We start from the raw sequence: 23,605 nt of genomic DNA, 5'->3' as shown, positions 1-23,605 counted from the left end.
TCAGGCTCCTGCAGACTCTCAGCGTAGCTCTCTGTGTGTGTGTGTGTGTGTGTGTGTGTGTGTATGTATGTATGTATATATATATATATATATATATATATATATATATATATATATATATATATATAAAATACATACAATAAGCGCTTGATAATAGGGTTTACGCTATGTTGATAAAACACAGCTCGGCTGTTTAACCCTTAAGTGAGCATTGGTTTTCTGTGAGCCATTTTTAACTGGGAATTTTCTTTTTAGAAGATTTCAAGTGATTTTTTAAATGATCTTAAACTGCTTCAGAACACTTGTGCTCAGTTAGTTGCAGTCTTGTCATAGTAAGTATAAAGCCCTGTACATACAGGCTGAAAATGGTCCGTTTCAGCAGAAACCTGAACGACTAACTATAGCCTTCAGTCAAACAGCCTGCATTTGATTAGTGCTTGCAGCCAATAGCTACGAGCGCTGATCAGTGTATTCTGGCGGGGGGGAAAAGGGCAGACACTCAGGAGACCCCCTGTCAGAATACAATATCTCAGCAAGGGAGATCCCTGCACCACACGTTTTTCATTCAACCCCCTGGTTGAATGAGGAAAGAAGCTGTTTAAGTGGCTTCAATTAAGCCAGTCCACATAAGAAAACACATAATGGAAGACCGCATGTAATATATATTTTGTAGAAGTCAAAGAATAAAGAAATATGATAGCTGTGAGCAATGTATTTCTTCTATTACAATTATAAGTTATGGTGCATTCCTTTTCTAGGGCCTGTGGAGGAGTATTAGGAGTAGTTGATGTCCCCTATCTTGTCCTGGAACCTACACACAACAAACAGGATTTTGCAGATGCAAAGGAGTACAAACACCTTTTGAAAGCTATGGGGGAGCACTTGGCACAGTATTGGAAAGACATTGGTATAGGTGAGTTGTTTACAAATACTAAGGTAAAAAATTACAATGTTCTTTGTAGAAGTAGTGTGCTACAACTGGTACGTTATTTTATGGCCCTGTTCACACTGACATAAGAAGCAAGCTTTGAGGTGTTTTTGCAGCTCCTTGAATGCCTTGTAAACCAGCCTGCAATGGATAATATTGACAAAGGAGAGTGTTGTTCACGTTTAAACAAACATGTAGCGTTTGCGTCACAGCACTTTGCATTGCTGTACGGCAAAAAGGAAGCTAGTTGTCAAGTCTGGAAGAAGTTGAAGCTTGCCAGCTCTTTCATGTCTACAAGCGTTAACCACTTGCCCTCCAGAGTATTTACCCCCTTCCTGTTCATGTTAGTTGTTCATTACCATAGACAGAAATTGCAGCAATAGCTGGTTGAAGAGCTGGTCCTGCAAGTGCAAGTGAAAATACAATCTTTAAGATCATCTAAAACTTCCAATGTGCAGAAACTTTTGTTGAAAGGTTATCTTCAAAAAGCACAGTGAGATGTTTACTACTGGGACATACCACCTTTTTGTGAACTCTTTTCCATTGGATATAGTTCAGCAGTGATTTTCGGAGGGTGAAAATTTACTTTACTGACCAGGCCATTTTTTGCGTTACGGCGCTGTGTTACTTTAACTTACAATTGTGTGGTCGTGCAAGGATGCACCCAAATGAAATATTTACGTTCTTTTTTTTTCCCATGAATAGAGCTTTCTTTTGGGTGGTATTTTTGTTTTTTGCACTACTAAAAAAAAAAAAAAAAAAAAAATACTGACAATTTTGAGAAAAAAAGAAAACAATATTTGACTTTTTGCTATCAAACATGTCCAGTGAGAAAAATTTAAAATCTAATTTCGTCATAAATTTACGCCAAAATGTATTCTGCTACATGTTTTGCTAAAAAAAAAAAAAAAAAACAAAACCCAATACGTGTAAATTTAATTTGTTTACGTGAAAGTTACAACGTTTACAAATGGCGGTATATATACTGGGCTTTTTTTAAATGTTTTATTTTTACTAGTAATGGCGGTGATCAGCGACTTATAGCGGGACTGCGGCGCACATTCTGACACTGGGGGAGCTGACTTGGTGCCACTGACATCCCCAGTGACACCAAGGTGCTCAATCTTGTGCTTGCTTTGTTGCGCTTCCAGTACATCAATATTGTGGGATATCTAGACTAACTCCTTTTGAGAGAGCAGTCAGCATCGGTTCTTACGGACAATGTGATGCAGACAGTTTAGAACCTTGAAAAGGTTCGGTTGGATACTTTAATTCTAGCGATGAACTGCCACCAATGCTGCCTTCTGGTGGTTATCTGGATTTTTTCTTCCCTAGGGAAACGTCTAACTCTCCTGTCCCAGACTCTAATTCTATTGCCCAATTGTCACTCAATTCTTTGTTTCTGCATGAGAGTCCTAGGATTGAGGGTCACCTCATTGGAAGAGTCTCATTTGCCCAGTTTCATTCCAGACCATTACAACTCCACATCCTGTCACTGTGGAACAATTTGTTCAGTCTCCAGACAAACTGATTTGACTGACAACCGAGGACCAGGTTATCTCTGGACTGGAGACTCTGCAATCTAATTTTGTGATTGAGAAAAAAACCTTTCTATGATCTCTTGGAAGATTCTCTCAACAGATGTCAGCCAGATGGGTCTTAGCCTAGGTTCGCATATATGTGTTGTAAAATAGCTCAGTTTTGTAGTGCGATTCAGGAAACAGGAACTCATTCAATTTCACTTGTCGTGCAAACTAAAAACGCATCACAAAACACATGTGTGAACCAAGGCTTAGACTAATTTTTGCAGGAGACCTGCCTGAAGAAGCCCATAATTTAGTTACCTCTACAACATTGAACACCCTGACTAGAGAGCCATCCAATCAGGATCAAGTCAGACAACATCACAGCAGTAGCATACATCAACCATCAGGGGGGAATTAGAAGTCTTGCAAAATAGGTGGGCAATAATTCACATTAGACACTTGGCAGACAGACTTACCCAGCTGTCAGCACCTGGATCTGAGGCAACGGGCCCTACACCATATGCATCCTGGAGCTCTGTCATTGTAGGGGAGGCTCCTGGCCTTCTGGTTCAACAACAAACTGGACTCCATGGGATTTGAAATTGGTTCTCTTGGCACTTCAGAAACTTTCTTTTAAACCTATCAGTAGTAACCCCTTTTCCATTTTTACAAAGATGATTTTCTTGTTGCCATGACCTCTTTGGGGCATGTGTCTGAGTTTGTGGCTTTGTACTGCTAAAAATACATTTTGGATCTTACAAGTGACAAGGAGATGTTTAGACCCAGAGCCTTCTTTCTTCCTAAGGTGGTTTTGGGTTTTACCCTCAACCAGGACATTGTGTCTATTGTGTCTCTGGATTTTGAGAGAACAGTTTCATACATAACTTACGCTACTTTATAAAACATACAGTGCCGGGACAAGGTCATTTTGCGCCCAGGGCGAAGATGCCAAACCGTGTCTCACAAACACCCCTTCACCCCCAGGTGGGGTAAATTGTGATGCGTGCAGCACGTCTCACGAAAACAATGTAACATAGTTTATTATCGGTACACATTCTATCCTGCAATTAGATATGAGGTTGCTTTGAGCCCTGCTTCTCTACAACGGATGGGTTGCACTGACTTATTTTGTATTTTCTTGCTTTCTGTATTTGGATATTGTTGCCTCACTGTACTGCTTTGTATTGCTTGTTTGCTGCTGTTATCGTACTAAGCTGGATGTTAAAAAAAAAAAAAAAAAAAAAAATGAGGCTAACAGTGATGTAGAAAGAAATACCCCAGCATTAGTGTGAGGTGAAAAAATTCCCCTGCGTTGGTGGTGTCACTGGAAGGAAAAAATGTCCCAGTGTCTGTGGTGTCACTAATAGGAAAAATGTGGTGTGAGTCTAAGAAGGACTGATTTGGTGGTGGTATGACAGGGAGGGGAGCTTGGAGGGTGGGGGATTGGTGTGTTGCATTTATCCAGGGGGCCCTGTGTAGCGGAGGGAGTAATGCTTTATTCATGTGCAATGCACATGATTTCGTCATGGTAGTACAGCAGTACTACCTCCTTACAACAGGGTCCCCAGAGTTCCCCCTTACATCAGCCCCTTCTTATGTCAGGGTCCCCAGAGTCACCCTCACACATCATAGTCCCCAGTGCCCCCCCTTACATTAGTTCTCCCCTTTCATTAGGGTCACCAGAGTTCCTCCTTTACGTCAGAGTCCTCCTCTTTCATTAAGGTCCCCAAAGTCCTCCCCTTACATCAGGGTCCCCAGAGTTCCCCCCCCCCCCTTTACATCAGTGTCCCCAGAGTTCCCCCCTTACATCAGTGTCCCTCTATCATTAGGGTCAGCAAAGTTCTCCCTCTTACCTCGGGGACCCCAGAGTGCGCCCCCCCCCCTCCTCCTTAAATCAGGGTTACCAGATTGCCCCTTCCTTAAATCAAGGTCACCAGATTGCCCCCTCCTTAAATCAGGGTCACCAGATTGCCCCCTTAGAGCAGAGTCCCCAGAGATCCTCCCTACATCATGGTCCATTTCTTCTCCATGCAGCTTCATGACATATGAGGAAGCAGGGGTACTGGGTCCGGGCAGGTTTGGAGGAGGAAGTTCTGTTTTTTTTCCTCCTACTCTTAAGGCCAGGGCCTAGGAACGAGGCAAGCATCTGATTGGTTGTTGTGATGCCGGCTGTCCTAGCATCCAACCACTAGCATTCACAGGGTAGGCAGTGGCCCGGTGGGGGGGGGGGGGGTGACTGCTATCAGCTAGCAAATTTTCACTGACATCCACGCTGTTGCTGAGTAACGCAGTCGCAGCAGCAGGGACACTGAATGGCCATTTGTAAATGGATGCCCCTAATTTATGCTGTTGGTAGCAGTCTGGCCACTGTGACAGCAGTGATTTGATGGAGCAGTGCATGGTGCAGCTTGCAATCTGGCACCCCCCTCCTGCCTCAAGACTGCACCCATGGCAACTGCCTCTCCTGCCCCTTCCTCGTCCCAGCCCTGATAACATTCATAACGTATACATAACTTTTTCCTAAGCAAAAATCTGATTTACTGAGAGGACTGGCTTGTCTATTTAATGGCTGTACTAGGAATGTTCTAGTATAGTATGAGCAAGAGTCTTCATCCAGTATACCAGACAACCAGGTGCACAGGGAGAAGGGAATTGTTATAGAGTAGTAGTTTGTATGCTGACTACATGCTTTCACAACTCAGAGATCACCAGACATCCCCAAGTCCTTCTGTGGTTGGGTACATATTATGCAGTTAGAGGTAGCCATACATTCCATTTTATGCAAGCAGACAGGGTATAGATAGGCTTGTTGAATGATATATAATTGAATCAGCTTATTATTGACCACAGATGAAACCAGCATATGTGCACAGCAGATATCATCCTGTTCCTCCATAGGCATAGTTGGCATTACTTTTTACCATTTAATCTTAACAGCCAGTGGGGTTTTACCAGCTTTAGTGTGCAACAAGTGGCAATAAAGACATTGCAAAAAAGAAAAGCCACTCACAAGACCACCACATTCGTCCACTCCAGCCGCAAGGGTCTGCTCCTCAGAGGTCAGTTCCTTCCACATCACAACACACAATTCCGGAGCTACACACCACTTCCAAGGGTAAAAGTTACTTTATTATACAGATACTCCACCTCTCACCAGTGCATTTGGCCCCTCCTACTGTGGCTTCACCGTAGAGCTCAGCAAATAAGCCCCAGTAAGGGGCAAAATATATTAGAGAGAGGCCTCTGGATTAAATGGGAATAAAGGTATAACCTTTTGGGACTTTGTGATTTGAAAAACCTCTATTAGGGGATAAATAGAGACGTGTTTATGGTTTCTTAACTGTGCCTCTAAGTTCAAGCACAATTGTAGAATCCTATTGAAGAAACCAAGAGGCATTTCATGTAAAGGACCGATATTGTGCAACAATGCTGCGCTAGTACAAGGTTAAAGTATATAAATCAACCATATAATCTTGGATGTGTTGCAAGTGATAGTGGCTTTCCACCAATAAAAAATGAAATATGCTTAATTTCTGTGATTAAACAATGAGTCATTAATCAGTTCATTCACTTGTAAATACGTGTCAAGGGTAAGTGAACATAAACTCTTCTATCACAAATTTTTTGAATCCCACGGTGTAGATTAAAGAGGAAATCTACCACCAAAGGAAGGCAGAAGATGTATGTGCAGGTTCCTAGTTAGATTTGATACAGAGTGCAGGAAGTAGCTGCTGTAGATCATGGCTGCCTGAGGGAGTAATTGGCTGTCTTTGGCTGCAGTACTTTCTGATTTCCAATCCAAGAATCTGTCCTAGGCAACTGAAGTCAGAACTCCTGATCTGTATACTTGTTCCAGATTACTGACTTAGAAAGCACTGAAGCCCAAGTGGTTAGCATGACAGCCAGGGACCCAGCATTTCCATAATTAAAGGGCTTGACACCACTAGAAAGTTGCTTTGCTATTCTAATATTTATGTCAGTAGTTGCGGTGATATTGTTCATAGTAGAAGCATATTCTATGTGCAACAAAATCCCTGAAGCCAAAAAAATTTAGTCATCTGTGTGAATGCTAGCGCTCCAATAATTACTACATCATGTGGGAATTTGGATTCCTAGGAGTACTATGTTTGCAGACTTCACTGCTTCCGTTTGTCTTCATTGGAGCAAGTGTTAACCACAAGTTGCTGATACTGGCTTTTAAAAGGGGAAAAGGCGTGTGTGACCTTTTTATTTAAAAGTCCATAATTGAAGGTAGGGTACATCTTTTGTTTTCCTTTGGTGGAGTTCCTCTTTGACTCACACCTTGATATTCATTTTAAAGATTTTCTGTTCACTGACCTTTCACACGGATTTACATGTGAATGAACTGATTTTTAGTGACCCATTATTTTATCACAGAAATGAATAATTTAACATATTTCATTTTTTATTTATTTTTTGTGTGGAAAGCCATTATCGTTTGCAACACTTCAAGGACTGAATGGTTAATTTATACACTTAATCTTGTATTAGCACGGCATTGTTGCACTATATTGGTTGTTGGACACTTTTAATACTGCAGCTTATTGTTTATTAAGTACTTTAACTTGTTTTGCGCGAGTGCAAAAAGCCTTTTGATTTATCTCATGTAAAGCGTAACACCATTCCCTCTTAGTATACATCTGAGAGAATGAAAATGGTGTGAGATTTTCACAAGGCAGTGTCAGGATTTGTGTAAAGCTGTTCCGATAGAGGTTGGTACCTTAGGCTAAATTGTCTGGGTCCCTAAAAAAAGATTAAAGCCAGACATAGATGAATCGAAGCATGCCCGGTTCAACAGGCAGGCTGGTTGTACTGAAGTCAATCCATCGATCAACTTCATTAAACTCAGGCTCTCTGATTTTTTTTTTTTATGTTTTTTTGGCCTGAGATCATTGTGGGCGACTATACCCACCAACAGTGATTGTGTTCTGCCAGCAGGGAAGGCCCCTGTGGGAGGGATTCCCCCATCAACACTCACTATATTGAAGGGGGAATCAATCAGTTTTCTTTCCTAGCAGATAGAAGGGAAGAAAATTGTATAATCTATGGCTTGCTTAGGTGTTTAACTTTAGTCCACACTGACATGACCAGTTTTAGAATGGGAAACTGAAACCTTTTGTTTTCATTCATACAAGATATTGATTTGTTTTGTAGTACACATGCATACATTTTTAATACAACTGTCTATTTTTTTTTTTTTTTTTTTAACCCCATAGCTGAGAAAGGAATTGCAAAATTCTGGGATGAATTTGGTTATATATCGGCAAACTGGAATCAACCCCCATCGTCAGAGTTAAGGTATAAAAGAAGACGAGCAATGGAGATCCCAACCACTATTCAGTGTGGTAAGGAGCATGTTATGAAATGTGTTCTCTACTGGTAGCAAGGAATAATTAGTAACATTATAAGTCATTATCCTACTACATGCTTTACAGCATGATAAAGCACATTTAATTCTGCCTTTTTTTTTTTTTTTTTTTGCATTTTCTAACATTTCTAAATCTTTGCAATAACAGCAAATTGTGCACATTTGAATGGGGCTTGTTCCCCTGGGGGCATGACTAAGGGAATTTTTAGTAATGAGGCGTCTTCTGTAACATTACGTATACTCTCCTACTCTCCTATATTTGCATGAAGCTACGTGAACATTGCAGTGTTATCAGCCATGTTTGCACAAAGGTGAATACACAGTCAGATACTTATGAGTACATAAATGTACCTGCCTAGCGGAGTTGATCATTTAGACTTGGTTTCCCTTTTCTATTCCTTACATACTTTGAGCCTCAAACATAAACTAATAGGGGTGTGTTCAATACAAAAGTAAATCACTAGTTTCTGTTCTTAAAAATTCTGCTTTTTTTTTTTTTTTTGCAGATCTGTGTTTAAAGTGGCGAACGCTTCCGTTCCAGCTGAGTGCTGTGAATAAAGAATATCCTAATACATGGGTCTGCCGTATGAATTCTGATGTAGAACAGGATAAGTATGTACATACCCAATCCATTCTTAGTATATAGAAGTGAAATTGCATACAAAGGCACTACATGATAAATCTATGATACAGTGGAAAGGTTTTCCTAATACTGTAAGACTCCGTTCACATGGATGGCAAGCGAACAGTATAAATTAGAAGCTGATTTGCTCACCTACAAGCGGACATGGTGCCACTCTGATTAGTACACATGGCTGCAATGTTTTGCAATTTTAAGGTGACATGTCGAGTTTGAGAGATGACACCCCTTGTCAAAATCTCCCATGAAAGTGAAATGGACTGTTGTTCCCTCAATGCAAAATCCCCATTTAGCAGTTAAAGTGAAAAAAACAGCAAAAAAAAAAAACACTACCAAAAAACATTTTTGTAATTCTAGTGATGCTCACAGGAGAATTGGATACGGACAAACAAACAAAAAATCTTCCTACCCCTCTGACTGGCACTGTAATAAACATGACTGGTAAAAAAAAATAGAAGTCAAAACTCCACCCCCTCATTGCTTCTTTCAAATCAGCCAAAATTTGCTCAAGGACAGTCAGATTTGTAGACTTCCCTGAACAGTCTTTTGTCCCAGGAGTAATTGTGCCAGTACCCCTACAGGACAGGTTGAATGGATTCCAGTCAAACCTGTTTTAGATACCAAAGCTTAACTAGGGTAATCATCCTATCAGGGACCTAAAACCACTAAACAAATACCTTTTTATATTCCACAATTTTGCAAGGAATCCACTAAGTCAGCTATTGCCTGAGCTGAACAAAATACTTGGCATCTGTAGATATCCAGGTTGCCTATCTGGATAAATAGGAATATATTTATCCAACTCATCTGCACTGTGTGCTTTGCAGTAGGAAACAACTCCTTACAATTTGTCACACTGACATTGGGCCTATCCTCTGCCCACCCCCACAAACCACAAACTGGCCTTTCTACAATCAGTACTTAACCTCTTATGTCTGCATTGCTCTCCCTTGTCAAAACCATTATTCAAAGCGTACCTTTGATCAGGCCTCCCTTTACAGTACCTTGCTGTTCCTTGGGACCTCACTCTGGTTCTTTCTGCCCTGCAGAAACCACCCTTTGAAGCCATCAGAGGGGTCTCTTTAGATGATCTCTCCTGCAAAGTGGCCTTCTTAGTTGCTGTCATGTCTGTCAGATGTATCTTTTAGTTAGTGGCTCTCTCCTCTAAGAAGCTATTCTACATAAAGACAAGGTCTTATGCCTAAAACCATCTTTTTTTTTTTTTTTCTTTTTTTTCCTAAGGGTATTGATCTTCCACCTCACTGCCTTTTTTGTGACCTTCTCCAAAGCACTCAAAAGAAATTACTCTTGATTGCCTGGACGTAGTCAAAGCCATTAGAGACTACCCCAAAGCAATAGCCTTTATCAGACTTCTTATTAGTCTTACCCTCAGGACCTCGTAAATGATATCTTCCTTCCAAGTCAATCATTGCTAGATGGATAAGGCATCTCATCACCAGAGCTTACACTATAAAGGACAAAGTTTCTCCTGTGCTTTTACACACCCGTTCCGTCAGTGCGTGTTTCTTGGGCATTGCGGCACCGGGTATCTGTTGCCCATCTTTGTAAGGCCTAAACCTCTGCTCCTATCCTTTCAAAGTTGAACCAGTGGACATCCAATCATCTGCGGGAGTAGCTTTTGACTGCAAGGTTCTTGCTGCAGCACTCTGAAGTTGGGTCAGTTGACCCTTGTTGATTGTCCTGTTGGCGCAGTTCTACTTACCTAGTTGATACTCACCCTTCTCATAGATTGCTTGAGGACTTCTCGGTTTTCATAAATCAGTCTGATAAGAGGAATTTTGACTTACCTGTAAATTCAATTTCTTGCAGTACAGTACAGGATGAGTATGATCCGCTGTAAATGTATTCTTTTCTTCAAAATATTATTTAAAAAAACCCTCCTTTTAATGTCCCTGGAAACCTCTGTCTAAAGTTTTGGTGCATTAGATTGTGGCATAGCCAGAGTATTTAAAACCCTTGACAAATCATCTTTAACACCTCCCTTCCCTGACATATTGATCAAAATAGATACAGACTAAAATTTTGTAGTATCCTTGTAAACTAATAAGTGTAGTTCTCCCTATTATTTGTGGTCTGTGAAAGCAGGAGATCAGTTTACCGTGGTTTACTGCTCAAGGAACACCTGCTAGAGAAACCCTAGGTGAGAGGGGTTTTAATGTACATTATTATACACTGCTTAACCACGTACTTATAATCTCAGCCAAACCTAGCAACGAGCTCTGAAATCCCTACTGTGCCAATATAGAAGTTTTTTTGGGTAACCTATCGTTATGGTTTGCTGTTGTGGGAGGAAACCCCACAAACTCAAGGAGCGTGTAGAATTTTAGTTGTGTAGAATTTTTTGGGCAATTTTTAGTGTTGAAGGTGCAGTGAGGAAAAGTTAGCTAGTTAGTAAGAAACCTGTTCTGTTGCAGGTGTGAAGCTCCTGAGTTAAAACAAAAACTTCCTATTGGAGTCCTTAAAAAAGAAGTTGTGACACAAGAGGAGAAGAAAAAGCATCTGAGCGAGAAGATCAAACTTCAGCAGGAGAAGCTGGAAGCACTAGAGGTGATGACTACTTACCTTTACCGTAACAATTGTTGAATTTAACTCTTACAGATATTTTGGCAGTGTCCACAGTACTTTATGAAATGTTTTTATATCGATGTAAAAAAATACAAAACCCCACTCCAGGCTACGGTTAATTTACCCATGCAGTGGGGTCCATCCCCCCAGCATTGTATGTGTTAAATGCTTATTTGGCTAGTGGAGATAGGGATAACTAAAATTACTTACCTTAGTCACACTACCCTGACAGCCAGCACTCTCCTCTGCTGTCCTCCATTCTGGAATGTAGGTGGGCCCTCGTCACCCTTCTCACATACAATGCAGCGCTGTTGCATTGTATATGATGACGTCCGAGAGCTGCAGCTGGTCAGGCAGTAAAGTGAAATGATTTCTGAGAACCAGTCGCTCAAAGAGGAGAGCGCCTGCTGGAATGAGGAATAAGACATATCACCTTATTTCTACCTCTCCTAGCCAAACGGTCATCTTACCCCATTATATGGGTAAATGTAAAAGTAGGCCAGAGTGAAGCTTTAAAGGGATTTTCAACATCAAGGCTATTCAATGAAATACACCTTTTATCTTATAAGCGCTTATGCTCCCACTGATTAGCTCTTTTCAGTCCTCCTGCAAGTAGATCTAAACCTGCATCTTAGAGTCTGCTTGGCATTTCTAAGAGTCTTGAAAACTATTTTGGTGGGATTCCAAGACTAAAAATTGCTCTGTACTTGGAAGATCCAGGCAGCTTTAGTCACTGTAGGAGCATTTTATGGTAAGTGGGATTACATCTGGTGCAAACCTCAGACATATATAGCGTCGAGAGGTTTTCAATTAGTGTTGCTAAACTCAGGACCCTGGATTTACTAGATCTGATCTCCAACAGTACACAGAGCAAGGAGATGAAATTATTTTAGTAAATCTAAACTGCTAAATACCTTTTCTCATCAGCAGTTAGCTGATCAGCAGAGCACTGGTTAAAGCTTGTAGGAGGCGTTTTCTCTAGGAGGATGCAGAACCCCTGACCTCTGCCTGGGCAGTGCCTATTGGCCCTGTGCTGATCACTTGCACTCTCCCAAGAAAAAAAAAGAAAAAAAATCTTTCTGGCAATACACACCAAATTGAGCATGTGCAGTGTCTCCACGTATGTCTTACTGGAGATAAGGAGGACACTAAAAGAAGTGGAGGAACAGAGAAGTCAGGATCAAATGGCATTTTTACACAATGCAGAGGATTAACCCCTTAGGTTCCACAGTGAGTATAACAAGCATGCTTTACTGCATATACAGACTGATTTTACTGTTGTGGGTTTAGTAACACTTTAATGCTGAAAAAATTGGGTAATATATTGTTTATGTGCCCTAAATTCCACTTAAGTAAATTGTTTACTGAAATGTTGAGTTCTTAAACTGTTGCACTAATGTGTAACATAAAAATTGCCACTATTTTATTCTTTGGGTGTTTGCTTTCAGAAATTATCTATTTATTTATTTTTCTCTTATGATTTTATTGACCAATAGTCCCCTATGTGATAGCATATAAGTGACCGGTCCTCTTTGTAAGGGGGGGATGGGGGTGCAGTGTGTGCAAAGAGGGGGCAGGAGAGGAGCAGTGTATACAGAGAGGCTCCCTCACTAGCTGTCACTATGCCAGTGCCGGTTTTTAAATGTAATTACCGGCTTTTTTTTTTTTTCTTTGCTGTCACTTTCCCTGGAGCAAAAAGAAACAAATTGTCAGGGTCACTGGGTAATGTCACTGGGTGACCCTGCCTCTGTTTCTTTTAGCCCTGCGAAAATTACAGCTCCTTCTCTGAGCTATTGTGAAGAAAAAAGCCATCAATTGCATTTAAAAACAATGCCGTTTTTTAAATGTAATTACCTGCTTTGTTTTCCTTTACTATAGCTCAGAGAAGGAGCTGTCATTCTTGGAGGGCTAAAAGAAACAGAAGCAGGGTCACCCAGTGAGTGAAGAAAAAGAAGCTGCAAATTATATTTAAAAACTGGCATTGACATCTGCAGTACACATATTTGTTATCGGCAAAATGGCAATAGGGCTATTTTCGGCCTATATGTTTCAGAGGCCGAAATTTCGTTGCATCCCTAATATCTGACAATCGAGCAATCCTGATATACTGACGGCCTATCTAATTTCTTGAGGCCTGAAAACGCCAGCATAGTACAAATACCCCCAAAATGATCCATTTTTGGAAAATAGACAGTCCATGGTATTTAGTAAGAGGCATTTTGAGATTTTTTGAAGTTGTAATTTTTTTTTTACAATTTTTTTGGATATGGATTTGGATATGGAAATAATAATTTAATTTATTCGATTATTTTTTTCCAACACAGTGACTAAAGCAATACAGTGTTACCATAGTAACATTGAACTACTCTGGGCAAGTGATCATGTTTTTTTGTTTTTTTTTTACAATACACATTATGATTGCTAATACCAATGTATTTGATTGATATTTGCAACCATTGTTACTGAATGAAACAAATTCATTCCGTCTTTTGTTGTGATTAGCTGTGATTGGTTGCAGATGGGCTGTGATTGGCCCTGTTTGTACCATGTGACTGCTTTAACCAATCACAGCTAACAGAATTGTAAACAATGGATGGCATGACAGGAAGCCATCCATTGTTTGCAATTGACGTGATCTGCTGTGATTGGCCACAGTGGTCACATGACACTGGCAATGTGGAGGCGTAGTAATCTGTCATCAGCTGTGTCCTGTGGACACAGCCGGTGACATATCATTCTGCTGCATGGCCCGTGACCGCATGAGCGGCTCCTTTTGACAAGATGTCACATGACGCCCGCTCAGGAGTGTCCCGCCCGACTGTCAGTCTGCTATAGGCCAGGCGTGAAAGTATTAAAATTCACTATTCCCAGGAGGCTAAGAAAACTCATCCTAAGAGCTTGCACTCTAAATGATAAGACACCTCTAGCACTCTTAGGTGTTCATTCCACTAGACTAGTGGGTGATTCCTGGGTTTTCTGAATTAAAGTCTGTTGCCCAGCTTTGCACGGCCACCACCTATTCTTAGGTTTATACCGTCTCCAAGTTCTGCCATGTGGTCATCCAAGCTTCTGTGACTGCAGGTTGGGTCTGCAGCACCCCAAGTTGGGTCTGTTGACCCTCGTTATTGTTCGGCTTCTTGGCACAGTTTGTTTGGCTTGTTGCCCACTGTTCTTCATACATTGGGGATGTCCCAGGGTCTATAAATATCTATCCTCTGTCCTGTATTGTACAGGTAAGAAAAATGTTGACTTGGCTGCAAATTTCCTATCTTGGGGTACAGTACAGGACGCAGCCCCCTACATTCCCCCCATCTTTTTCTGTGTTATTCTGCATTGCTTGAATAAAAGAAAATCTGCTCTCTCCTGCAGTGAGGTAGGGTTATAGAGGTACACCCAAGGGGGCCTGTACTGCAAATCTCTGAGTAGCCAATTATCTGTACCAGCCTATAAAGTAGGGTCTGTAAATATCCAGCCTTTGTCCTGTACTATATATATATATATATATATATATATATATATATATATATATATATATATATATATATTTTGCAAGATATGGAATTTAGAGGTATGTACAATTCCCCTTATTTGTCTTCATGATCACTATCTTTCAGCTGTGTGATTGTTTGGCTTAGAGAATTGAAGCTATTTCTTCAGTTACAGAGTATTACTAATGTGTTCTACTTTTGAATTTGAACTACAGAAAATATCAACGGTGCGTTCAAGTGCAGACATAAAGAAGCTTCCTTTGGAGATTAGCACACGTCCATCAGAGGTTAGTAACTTTTGAGTAGTACTCTTTTGATATCTGCTTTATTCACTTAACTCTCAACCAGGTTTCATATTTTTGTGCAGCCACCTGTGCCGTCAAGCCGTTCACTAAGACCAAAATCACCACCTCTTCCAGCAGTATTGAAAGAAGTTAAACCACCTCCAACTCCATCACCACGAATCAGCAATGCAGTAAAGAAAACTGATTCATTACGAGTGCAAAACAGTGAAAGAGCCAGCACATCAAGAGCTCACTCCCAACCTACTGCCATCAAAACTAACAACACTACTAAAAACATCAGCAAAATAGTACCAACTGTGAAATCCTCACCATCCATATCAAAACCTAGTTTTCTGCAACCTACTCGCTCTTCAAAACCCACACTACTGTCCTCACCAAACTTGAAATCTTCCAAGTTCCTTCCAGCAAAGAAACCTGTTAGAAGTAAAAGCCCTGTGGTAAGGCAGCCACTACTTCTATTCTACCTTCATGTACCTCTTGGGCACTTTAATTTAATTTAGAAAAGGCTGTATTAACTTCCATTCACAAATGTTCCCATTAAAGGGCCCAGTAGAGTGCTTGAGTATATAATAATGCCAACATAGCCTGTCTAAATTAGCCATACACTTTGGTTATCAGGAATAAAGTATTTTTATCCTTTACTATAATAAATTTGTTTTTTGGAAAGTCTGTGAGTGTTTTCTAAGTGTTCCTCATGTTGATAAACTGAATCCATCTCCTGAGCCTGTTGACAAAATATGCTGTTTTTCTGAATGTAGATTACCAGTGTGAGAAAGAGAACCTCCCAACAGATAGTAGTTGAAGAAGACGAGGAGGAGGAAGATATTGTCTCAACCCCTAAACCTGAGAAGCCAAAACGATCAAAGCCAGCGGACATGAAAGAGCTGAATGAAGTAGAGGTGAAGGTAAGAAGTATTTGCATGTCTATTCCCACTAATCCATGTAAGCTTACAGACTGATTTTATAGAATGTCCTTGTTCTGCAGTAGAAAACTTTGCTTTTCTTTGCTCAATTAGTGATGTTGCTGAACCTGCTGCAGTCTTTTCTTCAATCCATCATTGCATTGAAAGGTTGCACTTTTCAAGGCAAATAGACTGTGCACTTTGTTAGTGTAGTTGCACTCTTTTTTTTTTTTTTTTTCCCCAGAATGTGGTAAAGCTTCACTTTGTAAAGAATACCCAATCAGTTGCTAGAAAAAAAAGCAGCATTTTTGCTTGCTTTTGATTGGATGATTAGAGCTTCACCACATTCACCAAGTTCTAGGGAAAAGGAGTGCAACTGCACTTGAAAAGTGCAGTCTGTTTGCCTTTTAATACATCATTCTTTCAGTCTCTTAACTGTCATTACAGGATACAGGAGCTTAGTCTTAGAGGACTGGGTTATGCATCTGACTTCAGGTGATTCAACACAAGCAAATAAAGCTCTGAAAGGGCAACTGGTGTAACCCCTCTCACTTCCAGCAAGCCTCTTTTTTGTGTATGGACTACTCCTTTCTGCCCTGAAAGAAGCAAACCTTCATCATATCCACTACAGCTACCATTTAACTGGGCAGCGGGTTTTACTATCTGATGCTTTGCCTAATGGCTCTGGAGAATGTCGGGGGGAGGGGGTCTGTAGTACCTTCTCTAACATTTCTGATTCTGACCACTGGCAGCAATCTGAGTCGCTACCCTCTTCAGAGGCCTCTCTAGCTCCTTCTGGAAACCCCTTCATCCTTCTGTCTTTCCAGAGCTGAATTCTGAGTCACTGTGTTTGATTTTATGATATTGATTATAAAGGTTCTCTGTTCCATTAGAGGCCTCAAATTACAGGAGGTTCCTCGTCTGGCTGAGATGAATCTGCACAGGAGGATACCCAATTTGCTTATATTTGTCTCAAGCTGAGGTAGACTATTTTTTTTTTTTTCTCATTAACGCGGAGTGCCTGTGTTTTTCTATGGAACAGTCTGTATCCTGTACGGTGACTGGCCTCATCCTGAGAAAATCTTTGTCCTTCCCAAGTGCTTTGCTCAACAATACCATATTTAGGGGAGGGATTCCTGAAGAGCAGGATGGTCCCTGTTGTAGATCCAGCCATTTCCTGCCTTATCAGAACCCTTACTCTCTCTATTGAGGATGTCCTGATGTTCAAGGACCCTGTGAATAAGAGGTTAGAAGCCCTCTTTAATGCATGGTTTTCCATGCCAGGTCCTGCTATCAAACAAAAATCAGGGAGCGTCCAGAACAAAAAATTGTACAAGCTGTAAATGCACCGATAAAGGAACCCTAAAGCCTTACAAATAATCTAGAAAAACAGTGCAGCACTAAGAAATTACCTATAAATTAATGAAATATGAATGTGTAATATAATCAATAACAGATCAATTCATCAAAATTAAATAAAATATAAAATAAATTAAATAGTGATATATCATATAAGTGAATAAAGTGCTATGTTAGGCGCCAAACAAACGTGAGATCGTGTACAGTCTTTTAATAACAACAAAAAAAAAGTGTTCATAAATTAGTGAAGGCTTGACTCGATCAGGTCAGCATATAGTGCTCCATAAAGCCCTAATGACATCCAAAAATACGTGTGACTTAATCCGTGCGAAAGACTGTAAGAAATGCGCACTCACCAGATGCGCATAATTAATACGCAATATACTAATGAGGAATCTGTAGGAAACCCTTTTTATATGGATCTGCCAGACAGCATGGAACCAGGATCCCTCCTCTGGAAACAAGCCTCCTCTGCAGACACGCTTCCACTGGGGTCCTGGGAATCCTTAGCTCAACTTTGTCCAAGAGGCTGCTGGGAAAATACATCCTATGGCAGCCTTCAGCTTCTCACACTGTGACACAGCGACATCTGGAGAATTCTGTGGTCCTGCTATGCAATGTGCCATTTCTACCATGTTGGTCTGTTGGACTCCAGCTGTTTGGTCCAAGGACATGGCTCAAGACCCTGGGTTCATTCTTATGTATCCATCTGTCATCCATCAGTTGGAGTTCTTGCAAATTGCCATATGCTATGTGGATGAGTTAGATGATAATCTCCACCAAATTTCCAAGATGGGCCTCTGTGGGCGTGCAGCAATATCAGCAAATTGACTTAACTCTGCTTGCTTTCAAGGTATCCCCATTGTGGGATAGCTGAACAGCTCTGGGACTTACCCACAACTTGGAGTATCTGGGCTTGATTCTGGATAAAGCCCAGTCCATGTTTTTACCTCCCTATGCACAAGCTCTTGGCATTTTGCTCCCAAGTTCAGGCTTTATGGTCCAGGAGATGTTCAACCATTCGTTTTTGCATGACAGTGTTGGGCTTTCAAGTCTTGAGCTGGGATTCAGGAAGTAGGTTTTCTGAATGTCTTGAAAGGTGCTTACGATAGACGCTAGCCTGTTGGGTAGGTTGGAGTCCTGGTGACCCTTTCGGTACAGGGGGCTTTGTTGCTAGTGGATACACAGCTCCCAATGAACACCTTGGAACTCAGGTTGATTTTGTTATTCCTTCCAACACTGAAATTCTCACCAGGGAGACTCCTCACACAGGATTCACTTGGACAATGACACAGCAGTGGCTTACATTCACCATCATGGGGGCACAAGAAGTTACTCAAATAAAAGCGGACCTCATGGTAGCTTGGGCATAACAATACGTTCTAGCCCGGTTCGTAGTTCACATTCCAGGTGTAGAAAATTGCAGGCAGACATTTCTGATTTATTAGCATCTGGTTTTAGAGGAATGGTCTCTTCACCTAGAAGTGTTTAACCACTTGCCTACTAAGCACTTTTACCCCCTTCCTACCCAGGCCAATTTTCAGATTTCAGTGCTGTCGCACTTTGAATGACAATTGCGTGGTCATGCAATACTGTACCCTTATGAAATTTGTACCATTTTTTTTACACAAATAGAGCTTTTTTTGGTGGTATTAAATCACCCATGAGTGTTTTACTTTTTGTTAAACGAAAAAAGACCACAAATTTTGGAGAAAAAAAAACAAAAAATGTTTTCTTTGTTTCTATTATAATATTTTGCAAAAAAAGGTAATTCTTTTCCTTCACTGATGTGCATTGATGAGGCTGCACTGATGGGCAGCACTGAAGGGAACTGATGGGTGGCACTGAAAGGTACTGGGCGACGCTAAAGGGCATTGATGAGGCACTGATAGGCGGCACTGCTGGGCACAGACTGTTAGCACTGCTGGGCAATCATGGACATATTTGGGGCTGCTCTGATAATCCGTACCCGGATTATCAATGTAAAGGTCTCCTTTCACACTTGCTGGTTATCCGCTGTATTTTTCCTCATGCTGTGATGGAGCCCTCCCAGAACTGGAGGACTGCGCTGTAGCTGTCATTCAGCTAAAGCTCGGTCAGCAAGTGGGTGAAGACCTTTGTCGCAGGTGGGAGACATCACACGTTCATCTTCTGACATCCAGGTTTAATGACAAGCTGAACAAGTTTGTCAGCAAGATCAGGAACCCTCAGAGGTTTGCAATGAATGCCCTGGTGATCTACACCTTTTCAACACTGAAGCTTCTTCCTCATCTATTTCTCATGTTCGAGGGGGAGAGCGTTCGGGTAATTTGAAAAACGCACCTAACTGGCCCAGGACAAAGTGGAACCTCGACCATGCTACAATCCTGCCAGACTCTCCATGAGGCCTACAGATCAGGCAGATCTTCTGTTTCAGGGGTCAGTCTTTCATTCTGCTTCAGTCTCCGGCTTTAATGGCATGGTTGTTGAAGCCCAAGTCCTGAGGGACATGGATCGCACAAACTCAGTTATCCTTATTCTCCTGAAAGCTAGGAAATCGACTTCTCAAAGTCTATCATAACATCTGGAAGGCCTACAGCTTCTTTTAGACAGATTCACTTTGTCATTCCTGATGGAATGTCATGGACTGGGGTTTGCTGGGATTGCGAAAGGCTGTTCTAGTACTGTCCTTACAGCTTTGTTTGCCAGTGTCCATTCACCTGAAGGTAGCTGTATAACTTGGTCATCTATGACTAAGATCATGTTTCCCATAATGTACTCCAAGAAAAAGATTTTACAGAAGTGAAAAATCCGATTATTTAGGTTACATGTGCGCTATAATCAATGTACATGGCACATCTTTTTCATTAGGTAGCAAAGCAGTTGAGATGCGTGAGAGGAATAAAAAATAAAAAGGTCATCAAAATACAAATGCCATCAAAGAAATAAATTTTCCAATATACACAAAAATGGTATTTTTGCAAACGTTGCCTCAAAAATAGGTGGGTAACAGCAGAATACAGGCAAATCATGTGCCAAACCAATCAAATTTGGCTTATTAAATTTTTCCATCAGTTGAGGCAATAACAAGCTTGTGGTTTTCTAGATCTAAGCCTAAGCCCCCAGTCACATTGGGTATGATTTAGCATGCGATTTGTATGCCATGCGACTTGCAAATTGTATGCCAAGTCGCAACCTATTGTCTGCTATTAGAGCGGTCGTATCGGTGTGGTTCCGCACCGATTTCAAAAGTAGTACATGCAGTACTTTTGGTGCAATTTGCATAGACATCTGTGTCAGATGTCTTGCAAATCGCACCTGAAATTGGCGGTTCCCCCGACTTTGAAATCGTGCGACTTCACTGTAAGTCGCACGATTTCAAAATCGGGCTTGATGCGAACGGAGGGTAAACGAGAGGCCAGGAGTGCACTTAAAAACAGTGGAACGTGCAAAGAGATGACCCTGAGTCTTATAGATGCCCATTTAGATCACTAGATGTTATGTCCCTTCCCTGCGTGAACTTGAAAAAATTATTCTACAGTAAGGACAAAATTTCTGTGTTCTTCTAAGAAAAAGATTGATCAGTCACATGAAGATATTCCAGTATGTCCAAAATGCTTTGTGCTACTGTGGACTACACTGCTTTTCTTCATGCTGCCACCCTTTGTGATTTATGTGTCTTGTGGTAAATATTTTCCTTCTCAAAAGCCAGTATTGCCTTTTCAACTTGTGTGACTTTTCTCAGCAGGCTAAAGCTTCAATATCTGACTCTCACGTATCATTAGAACCTTTGAAGCGGACAGACAGTCCAGATGCAGATGTCCTTGTGTCTACTAAAGCTGCACAGAAAGGTGAATAAGCAAAGTGTGGCGTGAGTAATGCATAAAGATTTCATTGCTAATGTTTCTTTACAGTAACTACACACAAGAAACTTGCTTAAAGCAAATATGTAGTGTTTGTATTCAATCTTTATTGTGCTTTGGAGTGAAAATAACAGTTCTTCGTTTTTGTTGTTGGATAAGTATGTAATATTGAATTCACATGTTCAGACATTTCTCAGCTGCACTTTTGCCTAGGCCAACTTTTTATCTATTTCACAGACCTGTGTAGCTATAAGCCAACCAGCCAGCCAGCCAGTGGAGGTGCAAGCTCTTGCCAGGCAGCAATTTCTGTTCCTAGACCCACCCCCTTGTTACACCATCAATATTAACCAGTAATCAGAAACCATGATCCCCTCCCAGACATAACGCTTCCTAGTCAAACACAGTCAGCCTCAGTTTGTTTTTTGCTAGTGTCTTAGGTGATGGTCAAATCTATGCAGTCTGCATGCTTTTAAGTTTTCAGCTAGTTTTTGTCAAGACTCTGAGTAGGGACCGGAGATGGAATCCAGATCTGTTGCCCACAACCTCAGGCCAAAAGTAAAGGAACACGGAGTAAACGGAGACATTCTGTAATGTTGTCTTCTGCGTTAGACCCTGCATAGCAGGTGCTTGTGAAATCCTTTAATTGCCTGTCAGCCTAGCAGAGTGCTATACAGGTCCAGAGAGATGATCACCCGCCAGGGAGTTGTGTCCCTGAAAGCCCTAGTGGCATGCCCACCATAATGGGTGAATTTTGGACCCATTGGGCAGCATGCATCAGTGAGTGCCTCTGATGGGGATCCCACTATTGATGTACCCTGGGAAAAGTGGAGAAATGTAGTGTTTTCACATGCTGCCTTGGAGTCTGCTCTCATCCTGCTGCACTTTGGACTTTTATATGTTTGCCATGTGTCTCCTCTCGTGGACACTGCAGGAGGTGTGATCCATAGTCTTTTGATACCATTGATGGGCCAGTGCATGCTCTCGGTTTTCTTCTCAGTGTATGGGAGGCTAGGACACATGAACAGTATGGTGGCGTCATCGTTTGAGGCGCAGTCATTTTATTTTTCTCCCCAGGTTACAGATATAACACCTTCTTGGGGCAGTTATTTTTGCTGATGCTAATATTATTGCCCCTCTCAGCTGACTGTGGACTGTTCTCACAGCTGGAGCCCACATATTGTCAGCAATCTATGTCTCAAACAGTGGTAGAGAGGTGGAGGAATCTAGTTAATGCTCCCCTTGCAACATCTCCTGTGTCAGTTAAGGTCAGTTAGTTTTGTATGGTCTAATTCACTTGCTGCTATTTTTTTTTTTTTACTCCATCCTGCATACTTTCCCCCAGTTTTGTGTCATTGGAGAAATGTTCAATGGCATAGGTTTCAAACAAAAATGCTGTCCACCTCCCTTCCCTTTTCACTTAAAGGATGTGTTGTATGCAGTTTGGGCTCACCCTGAATACGGTGTTTCTCCCACCAAAGAGGTTTAAGCCTGGCACACACTACAAGTTTTTTTTTCATTCAGCCTAGTGGGATGAATGAAAAAAAACGTGGCAGCTCACACGAACTAAATAATATTAACTGTTTTGGGTTATTTTTACCCCAAAAATGTAGGAGAATACATTTTTTCCTAAATGTATAAATAAATATTGTCTATTTGCAAAATTTTATAACAAAAAATTATATTTTTTTTCCAAAATGTGGGGTATTTTTTCATTTATATAGCAAACAGAAAAAATCCAGCGGTGATCAAATACCACCAAAAGAAAGCTCTGTCTCAGAAAAGGATAAATATTTAATATGGGTACAGTGATGCATGACTGAGTAATTGTCACTCAGTGTGATAGCGCTGAAAATTGGCCTGGACTGGAAGGGGGTGAAAGTGTCCGGACTTAAAGTGATTAAATACCTTCTTCAGCTCTGTGTATACAAAGAAAAATGGGAGAGCCCAAGTCCTAATGGGGGTAGTATTGACATAGCCCCAAATGATCCACAATGGCTTAAAATTGATATGGTGCAGAAACATTTATAGTGATTGATTCATACTCTTAGACAAAATAAAGGTGACTAAAGCACCTGGACTAGATGGCCTACACTCAAGGGTCCTCAAAGAGTTTCATTGCTAGAAGAACCCTAGTGACTGAACATGATTAACCCTTTTATTGCTGGCAGATGAGATCCCAGTTGAAAGTGCATGATTAACCCTTTCAGATCTGTGTTGGAAGCGTATGATTAGCCATTTCACTGCTAACTAATCCCTAATGGAAATGCATATTTCCAACAGGGATCTGCTAGCAATTAAATGGTTAATCATACACTTCCAACACAGATCTGAAAGGGTTAATCATCCACTTCCAACTGGGATCTCATCTGCCAGCAGCAATTAAATAGTTATCCATGTCCACTCACTATCTTCTAGCAATGAACGTGTTGGCATGTGCTTCCTGATTACGATCTCTCCACTCAGTAGCCACTGCACAGCACACATACTAGTCCTGCAGCCTTCTTTCACAACCGCACATCTGTGGCAAGGAGTGATCACCTGTGAGGATAGCCAACCCCCTGTATTGTGTATATATGTGGGCTTTCCACGTCAATTTTTTTTTTTCTAAATGGGCTAGTGTCAATTTTCAGTCTTACTAAC

At 41.1% G+C, this 23,605-nt stretch overlaps 1 protein-coding gene across 3 annotated transcripts in view; it reads left to right on the top strand.

The window, feature by feature from the left end:
• Positions 1-23,605, top strand: part of MORC2 (MORC family CW-type zinc finger 2) — a 122,791-nt gene that overhangs the window by 77,214 nt on the left and 21,972 nt on the right. For 2 of the 3 annotated variants that reach the window (XM_089652201.1, XM_089652200.1), the window contains exons 15-22: positions 759-913; positions 7,692-7,820; positions 8,350-8,455; positions 10,919-11,051; positions 14,773-14,844; positions 14,925-15,299; positions 15,621-15,767; positions 20,848-20,953. In XM_089652201.1, coding sequence (XP_089508327.1) covers positions 759-913; positions 7,692-7,820; positions 8,350-8,455; positions 10,919-11,051; positions 14,773-14,844; positions 14,925-15,299; positions 15,621-15,767; positions 20,848-20,953 — 1,223 coding nt within the window. The remainder of the gene's footprint in view (positions 1-758; positions 914-7,691; positions 7,821-8,349; positions 8,456-10,918; positions 11,052-14,772; positions 14,845-14,924; positions 15,300-15,620; positions 15,768-20,847; positions 20,954-23,605) is intronic. The other variant, XM_089652202.1, reaches the window with a different exon arrangement.

This window comes from Staurois parvus, unplaced genomic scaffold (genome assembly GCF_062004578.1).
Source record: "Staurois parvus isolate SC_StPar_1 unplaced genomic scaffold, SC_StPar_1.0 ptg000673l, whole genome shotgun sequence".
Classification (NCBI taxonomy): Eukaryota; Metazoa; Chordata; class Amphibia; order Anura; family Ranidae; genus Staurois; species Staurois parvus.
Note: the sequence above shows the minus strand (reverse complement) of the source record. Positions and strands in the feature narration are given on the sequence as shown.